The 21,368-nt window shown below is 38.4% G+C and overlaps 1 protein-coding gene across 5 annotated transcripts in view; it reads right to left on the reverse strand.

The window, feature by feature from the left end:
* Positions 1-598: 598 nt before the first annotated feature.
* Positions 599-21,368, reverse strand: part of kirrel3b (kirre like nephrin family adhesion molecule 3b) — a 235,026-nt gene continuing 214,256 nt past the window's right edge. Inside the window, exons 10-17 of one of the 5 annotated variants that reach the window (XR_012337292.1) lie at positions 20,565-20,665; positions 19,515-19,725; positions 17,637-17,744; positions 15,074-15,157; positions 13,880-13,989; positions 13,173-13,259; positions 4,144-7,497; positions 599-4,106 (exon numbers count right to left, since the gene is read on the reverse strand). Coding sequence is in view for 4 of the 5 variants with exons in the window: in XM_065279342.2 (XP_065135414.2) it covers positions 7,027-7,497; positions 13,173-13,259; positions 13,880-13,989; positions 15,074-15,157; positions 17,637-17,744; positions 19,515-19,725; positions 20,565-20,665 (1,172 nt within the window). In the remaining variant the exon portion in view is untranslated. Of the gene's footprint in view, positions 7,498-13,172; positions 13,260-13,879; positions 13,990-15,073; positions 15,158-17,636; positions 17,745-19,514; positions 19,726-20,564; positions 20,666-21,368 lie in introns of all 5 variants that reach the window. The other 4 variants (XM_065279343.2, XM_065279342.2, XM_073815701.1 and 1 more) reach the window with 4 other exon arrangements.

A 21,368-nucleotide genomic window follows, 5' to 3' on the forward strand; every position in this document is an offset into this window, starting at 1 on the left:
TTGGTTACTCAATTGTTTTTCCTATTTTTAAACCATTGTCGCTTGGGTTTGGGGTTAGATTTGGGGTTTGGGTTAGGATGTCACTTTAACTATTAATTTATACAATTTGTTTTCCGGATTTTTAAACAAATGTGCCCTGACGTTAGGGTTAGAGTTGGGTTTAGGTAAGGATGTCATTTTATGTAACAGAAAGTGATTCTATCACCAAACCGAAGTGACAATGGTAAAAATATAGGAAAAAAAGTAACCAATACGTGAAACTGACACGGAAAAGAATGCGGAGATCCGTGACAATGACACAGATAAATGAGCAAAAATTTCCTTGACTATAATACGGAAACTCGTGAGATCAGTTTGCTCAAGATTCACATCAGTAATGTTTTTCTCACATTCATAAAAGCTACTTAAATATTCTAATTTAACCAAGCGCCTATATGTTAAATACTTTGATATCCATACACACACACACACACACACACACACACACACACACACACACACACACACACACACACACACACACACACACACACACACACACACACACACACACACACACACACACACACACAAGTTCAAATAAAGACAACAGTCCCGATTATTTTTGAAACAATTTTTAATTTTCTTTCAGAAATATACAGAGCCAAAGCATCATAAGATCACAGACCATTACAGGTAAAGTACATCTTTTTAATGCTTTTGCCGATAGAGAGAGTCACTGCAAGAAAATAGTGGTTAACCTTTTTTACTGTATAACCGTGGTACATTACAGTCTAATTTGAGTAACTCTACCTTTGTGTACACACCCTCTCTGTTACAACAGTAGCATGACAAAAGGAACAAAATATAGTCTTATGGCAACCCATTATAAATAAATACAAATTTGATGTAAAAAATTGCTTGGGACATGTACAAAAGATTCAACATTTTGGAAAGAAACACTCTGTAATGTACATATATGATAAAACGCTCCCCAGTATGTTTTCTAGACTGAAATTGAGCTAAATTTGTACAAATCACAGATGCAGTGTGTCCGCCGGGTACAGAAATATTTACGCAGTAATATACCTATCTAGACTGTGACAGTTTCTCAGTCTGGGAATAAAGACGCCTATATAAACCCGAATCATCAAAGAGGGAATTCACAGCATCTCTTCAGCTAGTAGCCCACCAGGCTGTGCTGAAATGTCAGGGGAGAACTGAATACTCATAAATGTGGTCTGCTGTATGTGGCTGGCAATGACCCTGGCCTATCATCTGGAGTGGTATTTGTTCATCTGTTTGGTTTGGTTGTAAGTGTAAAACCATCCAGCGCCTGGGGCGGGTGAGAACTTGTGGTCCAAAAGCTATTGAAATTCACCAGGGCTGGATGATAAGAGCATACACATCCTACAAAAGAGTTGTGAGTGCTAGCCAAACACAGAACAACAGCCTCTAATCCAATATTTGCGTACTGTCGCCATGTTGATTCTAGCACATGGTTAACTACAGAAGACTCAACTTGTATTAAGGAGGTACAATGTTCTCATGAAATGTTTTAAGATTGTATCAGCTTAAATAAACTAGTCCATATGGTGTTGTTTGAAATCACATATGTTAATGCCAAAATAATAAATATCCATATGGCTCGGTTAGGATTGCAAAGTGAAACTTCCTGCAGCGGCAGAAGGGGAGCCGGGCCGCCCTCACCTCAAATAATTCATTGTTTAGAGGTTACTGTTATTTACTGGTCATATCCCACTAATTTGACATTAACATATGACATTATTAAGAAATTGTGTTTGAAACGATTCAAGATTTGGGTTTTTAACAGTATGAAGGCAGACAGGAGTGATTTCAGTACCTTCCAAACCTAGAAGAGTTCCTAAGGGTGTTGACAACCTGGCATATTAAAAATTTTGTGATTTCCAGTTCTGGAAAGTTACTGATATTGCCAAAATCTTTGTGATGGTATTTTCGGTACTAGTGAATAGAGTACCACAGTAAGTTGTATGTGTACACTCAATTTCCACAGCCAAAATAAGCTTTACTGGCCATGCACCCAACAGCAACGAAAAAATTTAAGAGCAATCGATTGTAGTTTCAATGGTGCGATATGCTTCCTGCCCATTACGTCTTAAATTGACTAAAGAACAAAGCAAAATAACTGTATTTTTACACATGGAGAGCATACGAGATTTATATACAGTGTAGCAACGACTGTGAGCTGCATTATCAGCGCTGAAACAGGCCTTGTCGAGCTTAAGCCCCACAATGGGCACCAATCCATTTGTAAAATTAGACTCATCCAGTAGCACTCATGTATGAAACCCATTGAAATTCTACAAATATAATCACACGTAAAGTGCTTCCAGGAGCGACTGACTCGGTAGCGTCACTCCCCCAGTGATTCTTGTACTAGGACAGATAGGATGAATTGTCAAGTTGGTACAAATCAAACTGCGTCTTCTAGGTTTAAACTTAAAGATCTTTGCAATTAAAGTGAGAGACGTCACAGTACATCATTATTTATATGAGGGAAATCTTCTTTATTATCATAGAAGAATGGGAGATTACTTGAAGAGGAGATAAAAGTGTGGGGTGTCTTAACCATTGATAAGTAAAACACACTTATAGCTTTCACATTTAATCTGTATGTGTGGTCATATGGGAGCATAGAGAGAGAATATATGTGGGTTAGTAACCTAAATGTAGATTCAGAGCTTAATACCCAGACAGACCTTGGCAGCAAATGAAGTGTTAGTATCATGTGATGTAAGTACAGTTGGCGCTCATACTGGGATGAGTCTGAACCTTGTCATAACAGGTCAGTGGGAAATTCATACAATTATACCACTTAATGTAATACCATGGATAATGGCTGTTCTCCCTTCTGAATGACTTCAGGCAGTTTTTGTCTGGCTGAATATTTTTTTTGCAGAACAAAAAACGTTGAATGATTTGAGATATTATATGTGCCCATTGCAAATGGCGCAAATTTGGTAAATGGACCAAAATTACTGGAATTGTGGCCGAAGTCTTAAGCCACCTTTCCACTGCACACGACATATGACGGCCGATAAATCGGAAGTCATTCATTCCCTATGTAGAGTCGCAAAGGGGCTGCGTGAGGTGAAAATACTTAATTTTCGGATAAATTTTGACAGTTAGATCCATTAAAATTTTTTTACTTGTGCGCTGACCAGACGTGATGTATTACAATCAAAACACTGTGCGAGGTGAAAATAATTTAATCCTTTTTGTTTAACTTTATCAGTAACACTTGAATCCTTAAAAAAACTGTTGATTACTGAAAAGTAATACATTATTAATATGTATACGTTTTTATTTTAATCTTGTCTCCATATATTCTCTCCAAAACATATTATCAGTCTATGTCGCATAGCTGTTTATTGTTTTATGCCTCTGGAATGAGCTTCTCTCCCATGTTACGATTAAACTGAAACATCATTACGACTGCCACTAGGGGGCGAACTCCGACAATCGTTTCCGAATGTTGGCTGCGTTCGGAAACTAAATTGCTGCCTTCTGAGGCAGCATTCCAAGGCAGGAAGGCATCAAGGTATGTCCGAATCCAATGCTAGGTTTACTTCCTGTCTCCTGAGATACCTCCTTCATCCTGTCCCACAATTCTATGAATCTGTGCGCATGGGGAATGTGGTTGGTCAAGCCTGGGCGAGTTTAAAAAAAATAAAATGGCGGCCAAGAAAGCGGCTGGAGCACAAATTTAGTGTAAATAAATGTATATTTTCACTTTTTACACCTTTTAATTGCTTTTTAGCAAGAAATTAGTATTGTAGTTTTCAAATATGTGATTAGTTATCACAAAGGCGCTCTCTGTTTATATTTCAAACACGCTGCCTATGAAGTGTGTCCAAAAGCGTTTCTCTTAGCTGCCTTCATGCCTCCGAAGTCATTGCCTCATGAGGCAGCGAGGCAACAAGTCAGCTGCCTAAGTTTTCGGACACAGCCGTTGTGTGCAGTGGAAAGGCGGCTTTAGGGTACGTTTATGCATCGATCTACTTCTCAACGTTGTCAAAAAGAAAATCTCTGTTTACACTGCTTCAGTATGTGAAAAACAACTAAAAATGCTGTATTATGCATGCCTGTCCAGTAGTTGGCGATATCACAAGATGTCAGAACATGTAATGCGTGTGACATCACTGTTTTAACAAATTTGTGTTTCTGTAGTTTACACAAAGATGATAATGGTATCGTTTTCAAAAACTTGCACTTTAAAATCTGTTTTAAAAAGTTTGCGTTTTTAGGCCCCAACCGTATAAAAAAAGTTTTCAGTTTTTGTTGATAAGTGTCATGTAAACAGCCCCTTAGATATGCAAATAAGTACTGACAATAGTGTGCTGCAGGGATGACGTATTTTTGCAGGCCAACCTGGAAGTTAGCGGGTCACTGGTTTCCTCGACAAAAATTCCATTAATTTTTCCCATAGACTTTTGGAAAGACACAACTTTTATGAATTTCACTGTCTAAATGCGTTTACTAGAAATTTAAAGCTAATATAACCTTATGCTTCAAGTAAACTATACCATGGCCCCTCGACCTTAATATCATCACCACCAAGCTCTTTAAAACTTTATTAAAAACATTTAAAACACATCCTCAGTTAAGGAAACTCTGTAATGATGAATCGTTGTTGGGAATTGTGCCCATTTTGCGGTTTTAAAATCTTCATGGGTAATAATGTTTAAAGTGCCTGATAATGTCTGTAGTCCCATGTAGCAACCACGCTTTTTAAAAAACATAAAAGCTTTAAAATTCATGAGCGTATTACTTGTGTGTTTTATGTTGTGGAATAAAACCTGAAAATATCTTGGGTTTACACAAGCCCAAGATATTTTCAAGATATTTAAAACAAAACAAATTGACTTCCGGATGTTGGAACTAAAAACACCCTTCGGGTTTTGCCTAGAAAAATACGTCATCCCTGCGGCACTATATTTGAGAACGTAGAAAGATGCATCCAATTGTTGCAACATGTTAAAAACTGTCTGTAGGAAGTCTGTCAATCTAGATGTGTAGTTGTGTAGTAATTCAAAGATAGACAGGGTTTCCTGTTTGAGCTTCTATCTGAGGTTTATCAGTTTCGTTAGCTTTATCGCACATTATAATTGATCTCATTGTTTCTAGTACAGCACAGTGTTTAAAACAAAGTTACAGCTTCACCGAATATCATTAGAGTGTTTGTGTCTGCACATCCCATATAATGCAATGCTAGCTTGATTTCATTACACTGATTTGGAAGTAAGAGCGATTTTACTTAACATGGTAGAAGTGCACGAGTCATCAGTAGTGTCGTAGATTGCAATTCAGTTCTTTAGACTAAAATATTGAGAAAATGAACAAAAGAAACAGAAAAAACAACACCCATTTACATTAAACATAAATGCCCCTTCCCCATTCAAAAATGTACACAAACTGCTCACTTATAACAGTGAGAGAACACAATGCAGTGCAGTCCAATGTCAACCACATGAACAGTACACAGATCATCTAGTCAGATCTAAATTTGTGTCTTGCAAGACAGAAGCAATTCGAAAATATATCTAGCACAAGTTTAAATGGCATTTTATGTATTGAAAGGCTGATTTTGAAGCACTATAATTTGACTTCACATAGACGGGACATAGTGTTTCTTTGTTTAAATCCGAACATCATGGCGCTCCCATTAGTTGTTCCCCAGTGCATTATGCACACCAAACCAAATTCTGTCAGAAATAATAGCATTTAAAGCTTAAGTGCGTAATTGTAAAACATTTTCTTAATATCCAAAGGCCAACATAAGCCATTTGCAACTTGACTGTGTCTCTGTGGTCCCATCAACAGATTACTGTACACATTACATCCGAACCATCCTGACACAGCACCACTGGCTCAATCAATGGCCTGGGCCTAAGGTGGGTCTATCCGTATGGCCAATGGAATTCACGAAACCTGTTTATTTTCTGCAAATCCACTGAATGACTCTAGTGGTGCAAAGCAAAATACACCAGGGATCTCCAACCCCAATCAAACACAACTGAACCAACTAATCAAGTACTTCAGGGTTACTTGAAAATTACAGGCAGGTGTGTTGGAGCATGGTTGGAGATCCATGAATTACACACTTCAGCTTTAAAAAAGTGGGAAAAGTCTCAGTGCACTCAAGGCAAAAATTAAGGAGATAAAAGATCCCATAACCCCAATTCGAATCCAGCAGGTAATGAATTCAAACTATAAGGTTAAGATGTTGAACATTAAGAATGTTCAGGAAGAAATAAAGAAGGAAAGATTATCACAGAACACAATATATCTTATCTTTGAATCATAAACAAACAGCTTAGGATCATTCAAGTACGATTCTCACATTTTTGTCAAAATAACCTTTGTCAGAAGTGCCAGAATCCACCAGTTCTGTTGTTAGTTACTTCATTGTCAGTTTTATTTTGTTGTCCTTTTGTTCTGGTTTCCTTTTGTTTATCTAGCTGTGGATAAAGAAGTGACATTGAGAAATCGTACATACAACTTTGACAGTTGTGCTTAAATGTACAGGAGCACAAGAGCATTGTCCTCTAGTGCAGATGAGTGCATGTAGCCTTCATCAGCTCTCTTCAAAGACTCCGACTATGGCATTTTTCGCAATCCCAGTTGCTATGCGTTTTTATTCATCCGGAGCCGATTCAAGTCATTGGAACTACGAGCAAGGACACTGATTGAGTTCACATCCTTTTTTCTTTCTATGTTGGCAAGTAACATCACTGTGGCACACGGAAGTTTTTGGCCTAGACATTTAGAGCATTGGGAAAGTCAGTAGGCTCAAAAATACGGTAAGGCTTCTGAGAGCTGTTAAATAACATTTAGACAAATATGAATTATATATTAAGCAAAAAAGTAGGGGGAAATAATATGGTGTGCTAGATGTGCTTGAACTAGTTCCTGATTTGTGTCTCGGAGGGTTTCAATCCCTTTTGGCCAAACCCAGCACTGGATTCCTCTGATATTCTTCTGTCCATCTCCAGGCAGCCCAGGTCAGACATGGGTCTGCATGCGTTTCTGCAGCGGCCGCGTGAGGTCTGAGTTCTGGGATGAAGATTGAGAGTAATGGGATGAAGACGAAGCAGAGGCCTTGCTGTCCTTGTCAAACTGCACGTAGCCATCCTGCTTGCTGTAACTGCTCACGCTGCTGTCGCACTGCGTGTCCAGGAATGAGCTGGAGTCGCTCATCGATCCCCGCTGGAACTCTCGCTCGCACAGCTCGATGGAACTGCTGCCCATGCCCAACACGAACCGCTGGCTGTAGTCGTAAAGGCGGTTGGGCCCAGCACCCAAGGTAGAGTAGATGTTGGTAAAGGACATTCCTGTGGGAACCCGCTGCTTGCCGGTGGTGGCTGTGCCTGGATCTCGGCGGATCTCTGTGGTCTGGTTTCCTGCCAGATTGATGGTTGGGGTACCATGATGCTCTTTGAAGGTGTTGACACTGTAGTATCCATTAGTGGGATCCTAGAAAGAAGACGCAATGAACATAAAATGTCAAATGTATAAAATGTATTATTTAATAATAGTGAAGCATTTAACACCTCAAATCATAAGAGCTTTTGCAGCTTTTTTCAGTCGAACATTTTATAATACTCTATAACAGTGGTCCCCAACCCTGTTCCTGGAGATCTAGGCTGCGTCCGCCTAATTTCATATTATATAGTAGGCGAAAAGCAGTAGGCGAGGCGAGTATTATGTCCGAATACATAGTATTCTAAAAACAGTAGGCGAAAAGTACCCGGATGTACCAACTACTATCGGGAAGATCTTGAAGTGTTCATTCGATGGACTCTTTACTCTCTTGTGAGCCCCCGGGAGGGTAGTTATTCAACGAAGAAGAAGGAGAGGTGTTTTATTAAATAATTTACAAAACGGTAACACACCTCTATTCAAATGTAAATACATATTGTAAACAGCTGTGCCTGCTTTGATCATAAACTAGCGTGCACTGTTTTGATTAAGCTGGTGAATGATATTTCTTGGCTTTTGTTCACACATGACATGTTCTGGTACTGATCCCAAGCAATGTCACAATGTCCCCATCCCGGGGACGTGTTTGCAGTCACACATAAGACTCTCTGCAATTTTATTGCACCTTTTTTGCTGTCCAACATGTGTATCATTAATGTGGCTGTTCTCTGTTTAATGTTTATGAATGCTGATATAATGTTACTACAGAACAGAAACATGCCATCAGAAAGCAACGGTTTGTCTCATGCATCATAGTAAAAATGCCATTTATAATAGTAACATCAAAATGTTATTCAACCAAAGGCTTACTAAGCAACCATTCCTGATACACAATCTCATATAACAGCGATAGCAATTAGTCTGTACTTTCCATCTTTAATTAGAATTTCTAATTTCTATTCAGAATAGAAAAAAAATATCAAGTGAAACAACTTGATGCCATGGCTGCTGTGGTTGTCTGGGTGCTATCTAGGCACGTTTGCCAAGAAGCAGAACAGACGCCACGGCATGGATGTGAATGCCATTTTGAGAAAGCCAGATCTCACAGGGGAGAGACGATAATCACTGTTAGGTGACTTCTCAATGACAGCTCCAGAAAGGTGTGTTTTATCAGACGACAGGGATTGTGTGTTCTCTGTATCTGTGCAGGGACGTCCATCTTCACACAGCTCATTTTAGGCGCTTATCTACATGTGGGGTACGAATCAGTCTCATAGAGAGCAGACTTTAGATACTGTGAGTTGGCATGGTTATTAAAATTTTGTAGGATCATAAAAATGATATGTATGTATATTATAAATGTTACTATAACTAATTGTTTGTGATTATAATTTAATTGGTTGATTTGTGAATTTGTATCAGAACACTTACAGTATTTAATAATAGGTACAAATGTTTAGAGAGTAATTATACCTGATAATAAGATTTCAATGAATATTTTGTTTTGAAATAAATAATTGGTTTAGGCTGACAATCTTCTAAGCAATTTTCTAACATAAACTAAAACTCCACATTATAAAACCACAACAGCTTTTGCTACTGTAATTCATAGCTGAATGTTGAAATAAAATGCTTTTTCTATAAGCTAAAGCATTTATTTAAAGACGTCTGCTGTCTTTCTTCTCACAACAATTTCACTTTCTGATTATATTTTTCAATAGCAATAATAAGCAGATTGATCATCATTGTAAACAAAACATTATTTTAACTATCTTAAAGTGTACCTTAAACCACACTTCCAAACCAAACTCTTTCACAAATTATTTAGTTATCTGTACTGTAGACTGAACACATTTATTTTTACATATAATGTACAAACAGTTGTGGTCATAAATATACATGAACCTAGCAGAATATAGACCCCTTTATCACCCACATCACTGTGACGTCACCGCTCTAGCTGGAGGCAAGCCGACACGCTAAAAGTTTGAGTTTTTGACTTTAAAATGTCATCTTGTTGTGTTTTTGGCTGCCAGATTAGAAGGAACAGCACTTTTGTTTCAAAAATAAAGTTTTACCGGATCCCGGCAGACATTTCTTCACAATTGTGGTTGAATGCAATACGGCGTACAGACTAGACGGAGACGATCATAAATAATACTCGTGTTTGCAGTGCACACTTCATATCAGGTAAAATAATCTATGCATATGTACTGGTGTGTTGGTTTTATCTAGTACAAATCAGCAAGTTTCTGTTTTATAGGTGAAAAGTCGCCAACCGCGCTATTGTTTAGCTTAAATGTTAAACAAACATACAGCGATAGATGTGTATGCCATCGTTTGAATAGTCTCTTAAAATAATCCACATTGCTAATCATAGTTAGCCCAGTGATAGGTTACATAAGACAGTAAGCCTAGACAAAATTACCCAAATCCACCTGAAAGTAATTCATATGTTGTCTAGGAAATATCTAAAACCTGGTTAAAATCGCAAGAGTTAATTTACAAAAATACCTGTCACGGTCCCCCAGAATCAGTGACTGTACATATTCGGACAGATCCTAAGCCAAATTCTGCATCCATCTTTAATAAATCCCTCCTAAAACATGCTCGTTTAAGCTTGTCAACATAGCCTCTGCGGCTCTTTCTGCCTCCAGCTAAGCCCCGCCCACACAAATACGTCACAATGTTTACCAACTGTAAAAGGGTCTATTAGAGCTGCACGACTCTGTATAAAATGAGAATCACGATCCTTTTGCTTAAAATAAAGATCACGATTCTCTCACGGTTCTCAAGAGCTTTGTTAATTTTAAAGACTTACAACCCCTGAAAATTAGGTTAACATTAGTTTTTACAAGTGCCAAGAATTCTGCTTCAGAAAGTTTTCAGATAAGTGTAGATAATCTTTAAATTCAGTTAATGTTGATTGAAGAGTGATTATGTATTCATTTTATTAAAAAAAAATTAAAATATACATTTAAGTAGCCTATATAAAAAAAAAAAAAACGGTGCAAATGCCGCCACATATATTGACATAACTTTATGGTAATGCGTTATGACGCGGTTCGGTGGCAACCAATCGCAAAGCGGGAACGTTCAGTGGCAACTAATCAGAAGGCGAGGATTCCAGAGAATGCATTCGACTTAAAAAAGGCTGGAGGGGAAGGAGTTAATACTGCATGATGTTACCTTGACTGTTTTTATCACTTGTGAAAGTTGTTTAAGGGTCAGTTTCCCAGAAAGAGCTAAAACCTAGTCTCAGACTAAAATGCTTTTTATGCTGTCAAATCTCAAAACAATTAGCCCTGACATATGAGGAGCTCAGATGCAAATGCCATATACAACACCTCCGTGAAAAATTAGATAAGGATTTTAAAGTAATAGTTCACCCAAAAATTTAAATTCTGTCATCATTTACTCACTCTTATGTTGTTAAAACCCTGTATAAATGTATTTGTTCTGATGAACACGAAGGAAAATATATTGAGAAATGTTTGTAACCAAAGCGATCATGAGCCATAGTAGGAAAAACTATTCTATGGAAGTAAATGGGGCTCATGAACGCTTTGGTTACAAAAATTCCTCAAAATATCGTCCTTCGTGATCATCAGAACACAGAAATTTATACAGGTTGGAAAAACATCAGAGTGAGTAAAAGATGACATTTATTTTTTATTTTTGGGTGAACTTTTCCTTTAACCGTGATCTTAGCACTTTTTATATGCCCATCAAATACTGTACTTTCGCTTTAAATCTGCTTAATCCTGGCCTCAGGCCATTGAGAAATACTGCTAAAAAGCGTAATCACTGTTATTTATCTTAAATGATCAGCATTTTCAATATATGTAAGGCAGTGGCGGTTCTACACGGAGGCCAAGGGTGGCCCGTGCCTCTGTAGACATGTCCCTGGCCACCCCTGTGGCCACCCCGTGCTGACCAAATAAAAAAGTATAAATTTATTTAGATTTTACACGCGAGCGCCAAAAGCGGAACTAATGCGACGCAACGTTCTACACGGGCAAATTAGAGCGGCGCACCCAGTCACTGTAGCCGCCTGCGTTTGCTGCGAGTGCTGCCCGGCGAGTGTCTCAATTAGTTTCCAATCTCCTGATGTTGAGAATTAGTGATGGGTCGTTCGCGAACGCCGGCTCTAAGAGCTGATTCTTTTTAGTGAACGAGCAGAGCCGAATCTTCAGACGCATGCAGGGGAGCCGGCTCTTCTAAGGGAGCCGAGCCAGAAGAGCCGAATCTATGAAAAGAGCCGGACTGCCATCACTAAAATGTAGAGCCGGAGCTTGAGCCGAAAGAGCCGTATCAATGGAAAGAGCCGGACTGCCCATCACTATTGAGAATGTGTATGCAGGTTTGGGCACTGGTAAGGACTCTAGCTGACTTGACATTGGGACACTGTTCACTTGCTCTCCTGTGACGTAGCTGCTTAAGCGCGTTGTGATCATTCACAGCTGTTACTCATCAACAACCGGCAAAACCAACATCTCGCTAACCTTTTAAAGTTTACACATTGTAAAAAGCGCTGTAATTATGCTCTTACATATACGTGCATAAAATTGGAGGAATATAATTAAATGTTACATATACAAATGTTTATATTTTAAAATAAATATTATTTTAAATACTGATTAGATTGTGGTCCCTAACTGTCTAGCAATGTGTGTTTAAATGTAAACTAAAACAAACGTTTGTCTTTATAAAAGTTTGCATTTTATAAAGTTTATTGAGTAGGCTTACATGATTTTCGGTTGGGGGGCTTTAGAAAAGAACCAAGCTCCCCTTTTGCACCTGCACTCACTCTTGTATTAAATAAATATTTATCTGATTGTAAAGTAAAATAAAGTTTACGGGGCAGTTTCCCGGAAAGGGATTAGACTAGTCCTAGACTAAAATTAATGAAAGAGCTGTCCAAACTGAAAACAACTTGTACTGACATATCTTAAAATACATCAGTGCCCTTTGTTTTGCTTCAAAATGCACACAAGTTATGTATTTAGTAAGGCATGTTTGTTAAAACTAGTTATATTTCCTAATTAAACTAAGGCCTAGTCCTGTCTTAAACTAATTCGTTTAACCAGCCCTAAAATCTTTAAATATAATTTCTTGCCATTTTTTTATGTGCCCCTCTGGTAAAACACTGGCCCCTCCTTGGACCCCCTAGTGAAATTTGTCTAGAACCGCCACTGATGTAAGGGATAATGTATATGCAGTAGGTTGTTATTGGAGATATAAGACCTCCATTTCACATTTCACGATAACAACCAGCTGTACATTATGCCGCTTATTACACGGCTGTTTACCTCATAAGTAATGTAAAGTGCATTAAATATTGATTTGATTTTTTTTTATTTATCAATTTTTAACAAACACAGACCTTCCCTGAGGAAAACATGTTTACTTTCGGTTTTAAGATAAGACAAGACGTGTAAATGTCACAGACACACTATTTGGTTTAATCATTTGTAAATATAAACCCGAGTATGTTATTAAAATACATATTTATTTAGAATTTTATGTAATATTAAACTCCTGTCAACATGATTTGCAGCATTCAGGTTACAGGGTGTTATTAGTGGTAGTTACAGGTATCTGAAAAGAACTAACCTTGGAATGTCGCGACTGGCCAATCAAGATCTAGCATTTCAGAGAGCCGTGTAATAAAGTAGTAAAATGAAGGTTTCGGATTTTATGTGAACTTTTATGGAGGTCTACAATACCTTGATGTGCTGATACTCCTTCTCCTCTTCCTGAAGGACCTCCAGTTGTTTCAGAACTGACTCCTGTTGAAACTCTCCCCGCTCAATCTGTTAAAAACAACACAGCTTTGGATTACTCACTCTCTCTCTTCCCAATCTCCCTTTGCAGCTTTACTCCAAAACAGCTTAATGATATTCCACCGAATTGACTTTAACTGGGGCAATTTTCTATGAATATTTTTCATGTCATTAGCAAAAATTTGCAAGGCAACCCTATTTATATTTGTGCCCAACTTTCTTGTCTTGAGTTATGTTTTACATTCTAAAACATAGACATAATTGATTCTGGGCCTCTAAGGCATGCGTGGCAGTGAGTAAAATATCCGAAGATGCCGACTGCATGTTTTGACAAAGGTTCACTTCGCCCTGCAGGAGAAAATGTACACTTCCACATCCAGCTATCCTATGTCCTCCCAGGATTTTCAGGCCGAGCGCTAAATATAGGCCTTCGGGCCAGCAGGGCGCTTTCGCTTATACTGCATTATTCATGGGTTTGACGTTAGTTAGCGGTGGCGAGGGAAAGGGGCGCTATTAGTGTTAGGGTGGGGATGATTAGCATTCATTAGCTACGGATGTGACAGGGACTAGCATAATGAGCTAGCTTGTTGATTTGGGGGCGCTGATGGGATAATGTGAAGGAGTGTTTATAATGTTCTCTCCGTACTTACCATGAGCTGTTTCATGCTGGACTGTTCCTCATTTTCTCGGGCCGCATTGTGATCCTTGTGCACGATTTCCACACGAATGTCATTCTTGGCTGATACAACGCCTTTGAGGTCTAAGAAAAAAACATATGTTACTTCAGTTGTGGAACGTACTGTTGTGAAATATTACAAAGAATGGAATCTATACCATGCCACTTCACATTGCCTTAACAAGAGGTCCTAAAATGTAATGCTGCCTTCAAGTCATGTCGGATTGATTGCATTTATGAGATCAGCGTACAGCTTACAAATGTCATATTTACTTGTAAAAAATAATACTGATAGTTGATACTGTAGTTAATTGTAAGTGCGAATGTTTGATTCTAATTGTGAATGTTCGACTGGACATTTAGTTTTAACAAATTTACGTAATGTTAACAAAGAAGTTTAAGCTTTTCGGAAACTCCCTACTGAAAAAACAGCTAAAACCAGCATAAGCTGGTAGCTGGTTTAAACTGGTCCTTCCAGTCTGGCAAAGATAGTCAAGCTGGTGGGCAAGCTGGTCTTTCCAGCTTAAAAAGTGACCAAAACCAGCTTGCTACACCAGCAAAACCAAGCAGGGAGACCAGATAAAAGCTTATGCTGGTTTTACCTGGTTTTTTTTTTCAGTAGGGTGAGGCCAATTTGATGACAAAATCTCCCACAATACCCTTTAATGAAATACATGACCCTGTCTGTGAATCCAGGCTAACGTCTCATAATCTAATGATGAGATTGGGAGAATCAATGTTTGATTTTAATCACTGATATTACACTCATTTCAATATTATATTTGCCATGGTCATATTCAGTCAATATTAAAGATATCAAGGTTATCTTCACAGAATGTTCTTTAAATTATGTAGGACAGTTTTTTTTCTTAGAAATAATGTTTTGACAGACTGGGTCACATATATAAAGCCTCAATAGCACAGGTAAAGTGCATCTTTATTTTTTGTACTACTGTAACAAAATTGCTCAAAAAATTGCCATTATGTCTATTGTAAAAATGTCTACTTCCAAACTCATAAATAGCAACTTTCCATGAGGACTTGAAGGCACCAAAGATAAGAGAAACCCTTAAGAAAGCAGACATACAGGAATATCAAACAGCGTATATTGACGCACTGAAGAACAATGTTTATTGAAAATTTGTGACGGTCATGTAATATGTCTTACTTTCTGTCTTAAGTTTGCTTGCAAGTTCTCTCTGCTGAGCACAGATGGAGGTGGGCAGTGTAGGCATAACCAGGTGAGCGTCTTCTGTGGCATACAACAACAACATGCTCAACGCTATGAATGCCACAAATGTACAATGACATTGTACAAGGATGCGCAGCTTTCTTTTCTAATTATGACAGGATGACCGCGGTAAACAAAAAACAAGCAAGTAATTCACTAAGCATGAATCACACCTACTGAATGTTTGTTTTTTAAGTTTTTTGCTGGTTTGGTAGAGTTATTATGCAAAAAACATGCCCACAAAATATGTGCTAAGCACAATTTATACAATTTATACCAGCATACTGGTAAAACATCACTACATTACACACATGATTTAACTCTCAAAAGGCAAAAACATGCTCGGCTACACTATAATTTAAAGGTTTTTAATTTTTTTTATTTTCTCACCTATGTTTTCCACATTACAGAATAATAGGTATGTTTGCTACACATTATCGAGAAGGTGTTTTGCATTTCACCCTGAGATGCATTTTAAACAATATTAACTCTTTCGTCGCCATTGACGAGATATCTCGTCAATCAAGAGAAAACGCTTCCCTGTCAATGACGAGTATTTCCGGCCTTTCACAATACTGCTATTATCCACCAGGTGGCGACCTTCCGCAACTTTTTAAATCCGGAAGTATTGCCCTATGGCAAGTGGCTGCATGTCCGTGTCTGTTTTAAAGATCGCTCTGAATGGGATCTCTATGAAAAGTCCGTCACAAAAATTGAATTATTTCAGCTTTTTGCTCAAAATGTGTTTTTTTGCAGAAACCTACTCATATTCAAAAGCTGATTACAAAAGAAACACTGAAGGTAGGATGAAACTTTTTTTTTTGTTTGAAAGCAGAGGGTCTGTTCTTTCATTTGGTATATTGTATGTTTATATATTTAAAGAAGAACATTTTCTGGAAGGCATTAAACTTTTGTGAAAATCATGAAAAACGCTGGCGCTGGCTGGCAACTTTTTTTAAAAACACTGGCGGCGAAAGAGTTAAAGGAGTTGTCATATTCGAGGCTTTTATTTGTTGCTTTTCTTCATTATTTGGTCCAATTCATCCATTTTTATTTTAAATCTTGAGAAGATCTTGAGAAACATTTCAGTCGAGTGTTTTAAAATATCTGAATGGGAATGTACTATGTGTACAACCCAAAATACTCCAAAACGTTCTCCAACACTTGACGAATTACATCTGCCATGATTAAAGTTATTAAAAACATTTTTTTAAATTAACATTGCTTTAGTGTCCATTACATGGTTTGCTTTCCATGGATGGTATAAACACCATAAAATTAGATAATATTGACTGAATGCTCTTATTCATCAAACCCTTTCGCTTTAAATCTGCTTAATCCCGGATTCAGGGCATTCAGAAATACTTTGCTGCCATATTGATTTTTTCAGCAAAGTCCTCCAAAAGATTAATTGGATGAATGCTGGTGTGCAAAATGGCCGTGTATTACACTTTGGCCTAGTCCACACGAACACAGGTATTTTTATAACCGATTTAGTCGTTTGTCCACACGAAAACGCAGTATCAAGTATCAACAATGTATCAACATTTTTACAAAACCCATGCCAGGGTGAGGATTTTAAGAAACACCGGTTGTAGTGTTGTCGTGTAGACAGAAAAACCGGGTTTTTTGCCTTGCGCTGCACTTTTGTTAGGCTTCTGATTGGCCAAGGTGGCTTTACGATTTGGGCTATACTGCCGCCTGCTGGCGTGACATGCTCTTGACAGCGCTTGATAGCATGTTTTTGCTTTTTCATGAGGACAGAGATTTCTTTTAAACCGAGCATGTGTGGACGGGATTTTTTTGGAGGAAAAACTCTGGACTAGGCCTTAAACTTGTGTCCCTTGGGAGGACCTGAATCTGAATGTGGCAGTTATATGCATAACAGCACCCCCTAGTGATTTAGTTTCTTAATTTCTGACTTTTATTATTTGGAATTTTTTAGATGCATCTTTAATAATTTTGCAACTATCTCTTGTCCAAAAAAGCGGCTTACACTTAGAGGGGTTTGCAGAGAAAGACAGTCAAATTTGTTAAATAACCATGAAATGACAAAAGTGACATTTGTGAAAAAGGCATTTCAATTACATTACTGAACCTAAACATAAAAACCTTATAAAAATTCCAATTTACAAGAAAACACGTTGGCGAACTCCTCAGTTGCTTTGAGTGTTGTGTTTAACCAAATTTAATTGAAAGGCAATGCGTTAGCACAACATTGACTACGAAGTGTTAATTTAAAACAAAATCTGCATATTTAACACCTGGGTAGTGGCTAGTGAATCAAATGCAGTATTTTGCACTGCGATACCACACGTAAAAGCAACACAAGTGTTTAGTAAATTCATCCCAGAGTCTAGACAGAAAGGCAGATGCAGAAGATACAGGTTTCTGTGAAGTGACATGAGCAGGCTAACATCCTTCTCTGACTCTGACTGAGGAGCACTTAGTGTGTTTCAGAGATGGACATGCAAGACGCTATTGGCTGGGAGGTGCATACTTCTCTGTGAGCGCGTGCAGCAAAACGCTCCGATGGTTCCCATGAGGACGATGAAAGCGACGAAAGCTCCGACTGCCACGCCGATGATCACAGCAACCGGGAGGGAGTCTGTTGGAAAACAAAACAAAGCCTTCTACAATAACACAGCATGAACACGACTCGAGGAACCAACAGGTAAACGCTCAAATCGAAGAATATTTAAGCTGAGGAAAAAGCTGGTTCAAACTGGTCCATATGGCCTCCAGCTTGGCCAAACTGGTCTTCAGCTGGTCTAGCTTATCTCCCAGTCTGACAGAAACGTGTCTAATTAAAACCAGCAAACCAGCTTATGCAGGTTTTATGACATTTTATGACGTTTCCTGTCAGCACAAATGTGCTACAAATAAGAATTTGGTGACAAAGAAACAAGCGCACCTCAAATGTGGGACTTATGTGGGACCAGAACAGAGAATTAACACCTTTATCACCTTGCATTAAAAGCACAGATAATTTTACATGAAAATTTGCCGATATTCTATAATTATTACTCACTTTTAGCTCATGGCATGCTTTACACGTCTTCAAAGTGAAGAAACCAAGCCCTGCCTTAGTTATTATCACTCACCTTTACATGCAATGTGGGTGTAGTGTGACAGTGAATTGTGACAGTCCCATGATGCTTTAAGAAGCTGTGACTTTGGTTAATTAGTGGCCGAGGCACAATAAGTTTCACCTAGACCATTTTTATTACTATAAAGTATATATTACAACTCATGCATTGCCACGCAATAAATTCCCATTTATACTTCCTTTACTGTATTCAAAAACATCAGCAATGATGACACCTCTTGTACACAGGAATAAAATATAATGTATAAAGCCACAATAGAAGAGATATGCTCGGAAGATATGTTTTATGAAATGCACAAGAGAGAAACGTAATCTCTGTGTTAAGCTTGCTAACAAACAGTGCTAAGTGTTGTTAATAAATTCATACGATTTATTAAGCTTGCAGTTAAATGTGCAATTATAATTGCTGTTGCCTTGAAATAACCATTTAGCTAAAGCTGAACAAAAAATACTGGAGTAAATAAACTTTCTTAGAGAGATTATTGGATTTAAATGCACTTGCTAATCAGATTAAAATGCTTAAATGAAAACCATGTAGCAGGCTACACAACCCACACAGCATACATCACTGTGATGCCACATTGATATAATAATGAAACCTTTTATCAACAGCTTAATATTATTAGCTTCCATCTTAATCCTTCACAATAATTTTGGTTTTAAAGGGCCCATATTATGCAAAATAAAGTTTGGACATAAATGTGTACTGTCAGTGTGTGAACACAACCACCCTAAAATGAAAAAAAATCCTCCCACTCCTTTTTTAATCCCCATTAAATCAGAGCTGTTTCATTAGGCATGCTGTTTAGATTATCTTGTTAATGTGATGTCACACTTACAGTACAAAGCCTCGCCCACAGCCACTGACTGACTGGTTAACTTGACCTAAATAAATTTCTAAAGGTGTTTCTTAGCACGTTTGTAACCAAAAACGCTCACTGTCTGTTGAAAAGGAAGAGAAGAGCTGTAGCTTATTTGCATTTAAAGGTACAAACATAAAATAACACTTTTGCATTTTTGTAGCATTTTGGACATGCTTTTACAAATGATATGTGGGGCATTTTTAGCTGAAACTTCACAGACACATTCTAGTCACACCTGAGACTTATATTACATGTTGCAAAAAAATGACATAATATTGGCCCTTTAACCACTGCTTGTCAACTAGACAACAAATTAGAGGTGGAAATCAAGTAGCACCACACAGACCAGATAAACCGGCTCTGCATCATACATGTTTTAAAGAAGAGAAGGTAAAACCTGGCGGACCTTGAATCCCACCTTGTTCCTTGAGTCGAATGATCTCTGTATCGGATCCGAAGCTGTTCCAGGCTGTGCAGTTGTAGATGGTCTGAAAGTCAGCGGGTACGATGTTGCTCATGGTAAGGGTGGACATCACTCCGTCTTCTGTGCTAACCGTCTCCACCGTGTAGCGACCTGATGTCCCAGACTCTAAGACTGTCTCCTTCCATGACCATGCCTGATTAAAAACAAAAAAACTTGTTCAAGGAACCAGGACTGCTGGATAGTGGTGTGCTTGCAACCAGGGTTCTAAAAATTAAAAGTCATTATTTACGTATCCTCATGTCGTTTTGAACCCATATGCTAATAAACTGTATATTTTTCACACTGTCTCCAGCTATCAATCTCTAGAAAAGACAAACAAGCAATGTAAGCATAGTCCATAGGAGTTGCACAAAGCTCGCACTAGCCACCCTAAACTAGCATTAAAATTCATCTGTAAGCCGGCCTTTTCAGCAGGGAGTAGAAACCCCAGTTTGCTTTCGCCTGCTTTAAGTGCATTATTACACTTACAAAGTTATTACTGATTGTTCCGGACCACAGCAGCGGCCTTTCCCGTTCAACTGACATTTAGAAATAGCATTGCAATAAAAGTAAAGCCACAAGAGTAAACAGTGAACAAAGATTACCTATGCATTTCCATGCACACATCCACAAACACACGTTCACACACAAGAGTGAGTAATGAATGAGAAATTGGCCTGAAGAGGAGACAGTTTATCTAAGAGTGGTAAATCCTAATTGGATCTGCGGTAACAGGGCATAAGCATGCATTAAATGAGAAATTAAGGGTGTAAGCCTGCCATGTCTAATACTCGTTCGCTCATCGAGAGGAAACAAATGATTCGAGATGCAATTTCATTTATTAAACAGATCGTAACTCACGAGCGTTATGCATTATTGGACTGTGTTTACTGAGTCTAATGGAGTCGCATAAGCCATGTGACAACAGCAAACTCCCACACAACAGCTGCAATCCTGTCTGAGCTGAGTCAAAGAGAGAGTTGAATAACTCACAATGCGGTCCGGGGGTGGCGTGCTGCGGATGAAACATTTGATTTGTCCCTTTTCCCCGTGAGGAGCCTGATGAGTCTGCGTACTTGAGATGGTTGGAGGTCCTGATGAGAGAGAGACAGAGAGAGAGAGAGAGAACATAGTCACTCATCACATACTCAGAAGTGTCTAGTAATTTGTTCCCAGTCTGCAAAAGAGTAATAGGAATCTCATCAAAGCTGTTAATGACTGAGCACTTGAGTGGAAACCACATATATTTGTTTTAATAAATCTATTAGCCTATATTTTAAATGACAGTAACATAAATAAAGATACTAATTTCTTTGTTGGATGTTTGACAGTATTTTAAAGCAACAGTGTTCATATACATTCCATGTCTTTTCTGCTTCTAAGGGTGTTTTCACATCTGTAGTTCGGAATTTTAGTCTGAACCATAAGCAAAAAAATTATACATTGTAGCTTTTTTAGCAGTTCTGGTTCCCTTTCAGTCGGTCACTACGACGTCACGTCGTGACCGACGAATTGGGAACCGCTTCGCGGGTGACCTATCTGCTTCGAGAAACCTTTAAAACGCCAATGAACTTGGCATGCAGATAATTGCATTTGCCGGCGCCGCCCCGCCGCACAGGTATTTAATGAGCGGCAGGTGCAGTTATCAAATCAGCTTTTTAGCTTCGAAAGCTGGCAGACAAACACTGCTCACGAGAAGCTGCTCTTACCTCTGGATAGATCTCTGCGTGCTTAGTTGGTTGGGCGAGGGCACCACAGCGAGGTTCGCGGAGTGTTCCACCTTCTTCACTCTCTTTT

This window comes from Paramisgurnus dabryanus, chromosome 9, assembly GCF_030506205.2.
Source record: "Paramisgurnus dabryanus chromosome 9, PD_genome_1.1, whole genome shotgun sequence".
Taxonomy (NCBI): Eukaryota; Metazoa; Chordata; class Actinopteri; order Cypriniformes; family Cobitidae; genus Paramisgurnus; species Paramisgurnus dabryanus.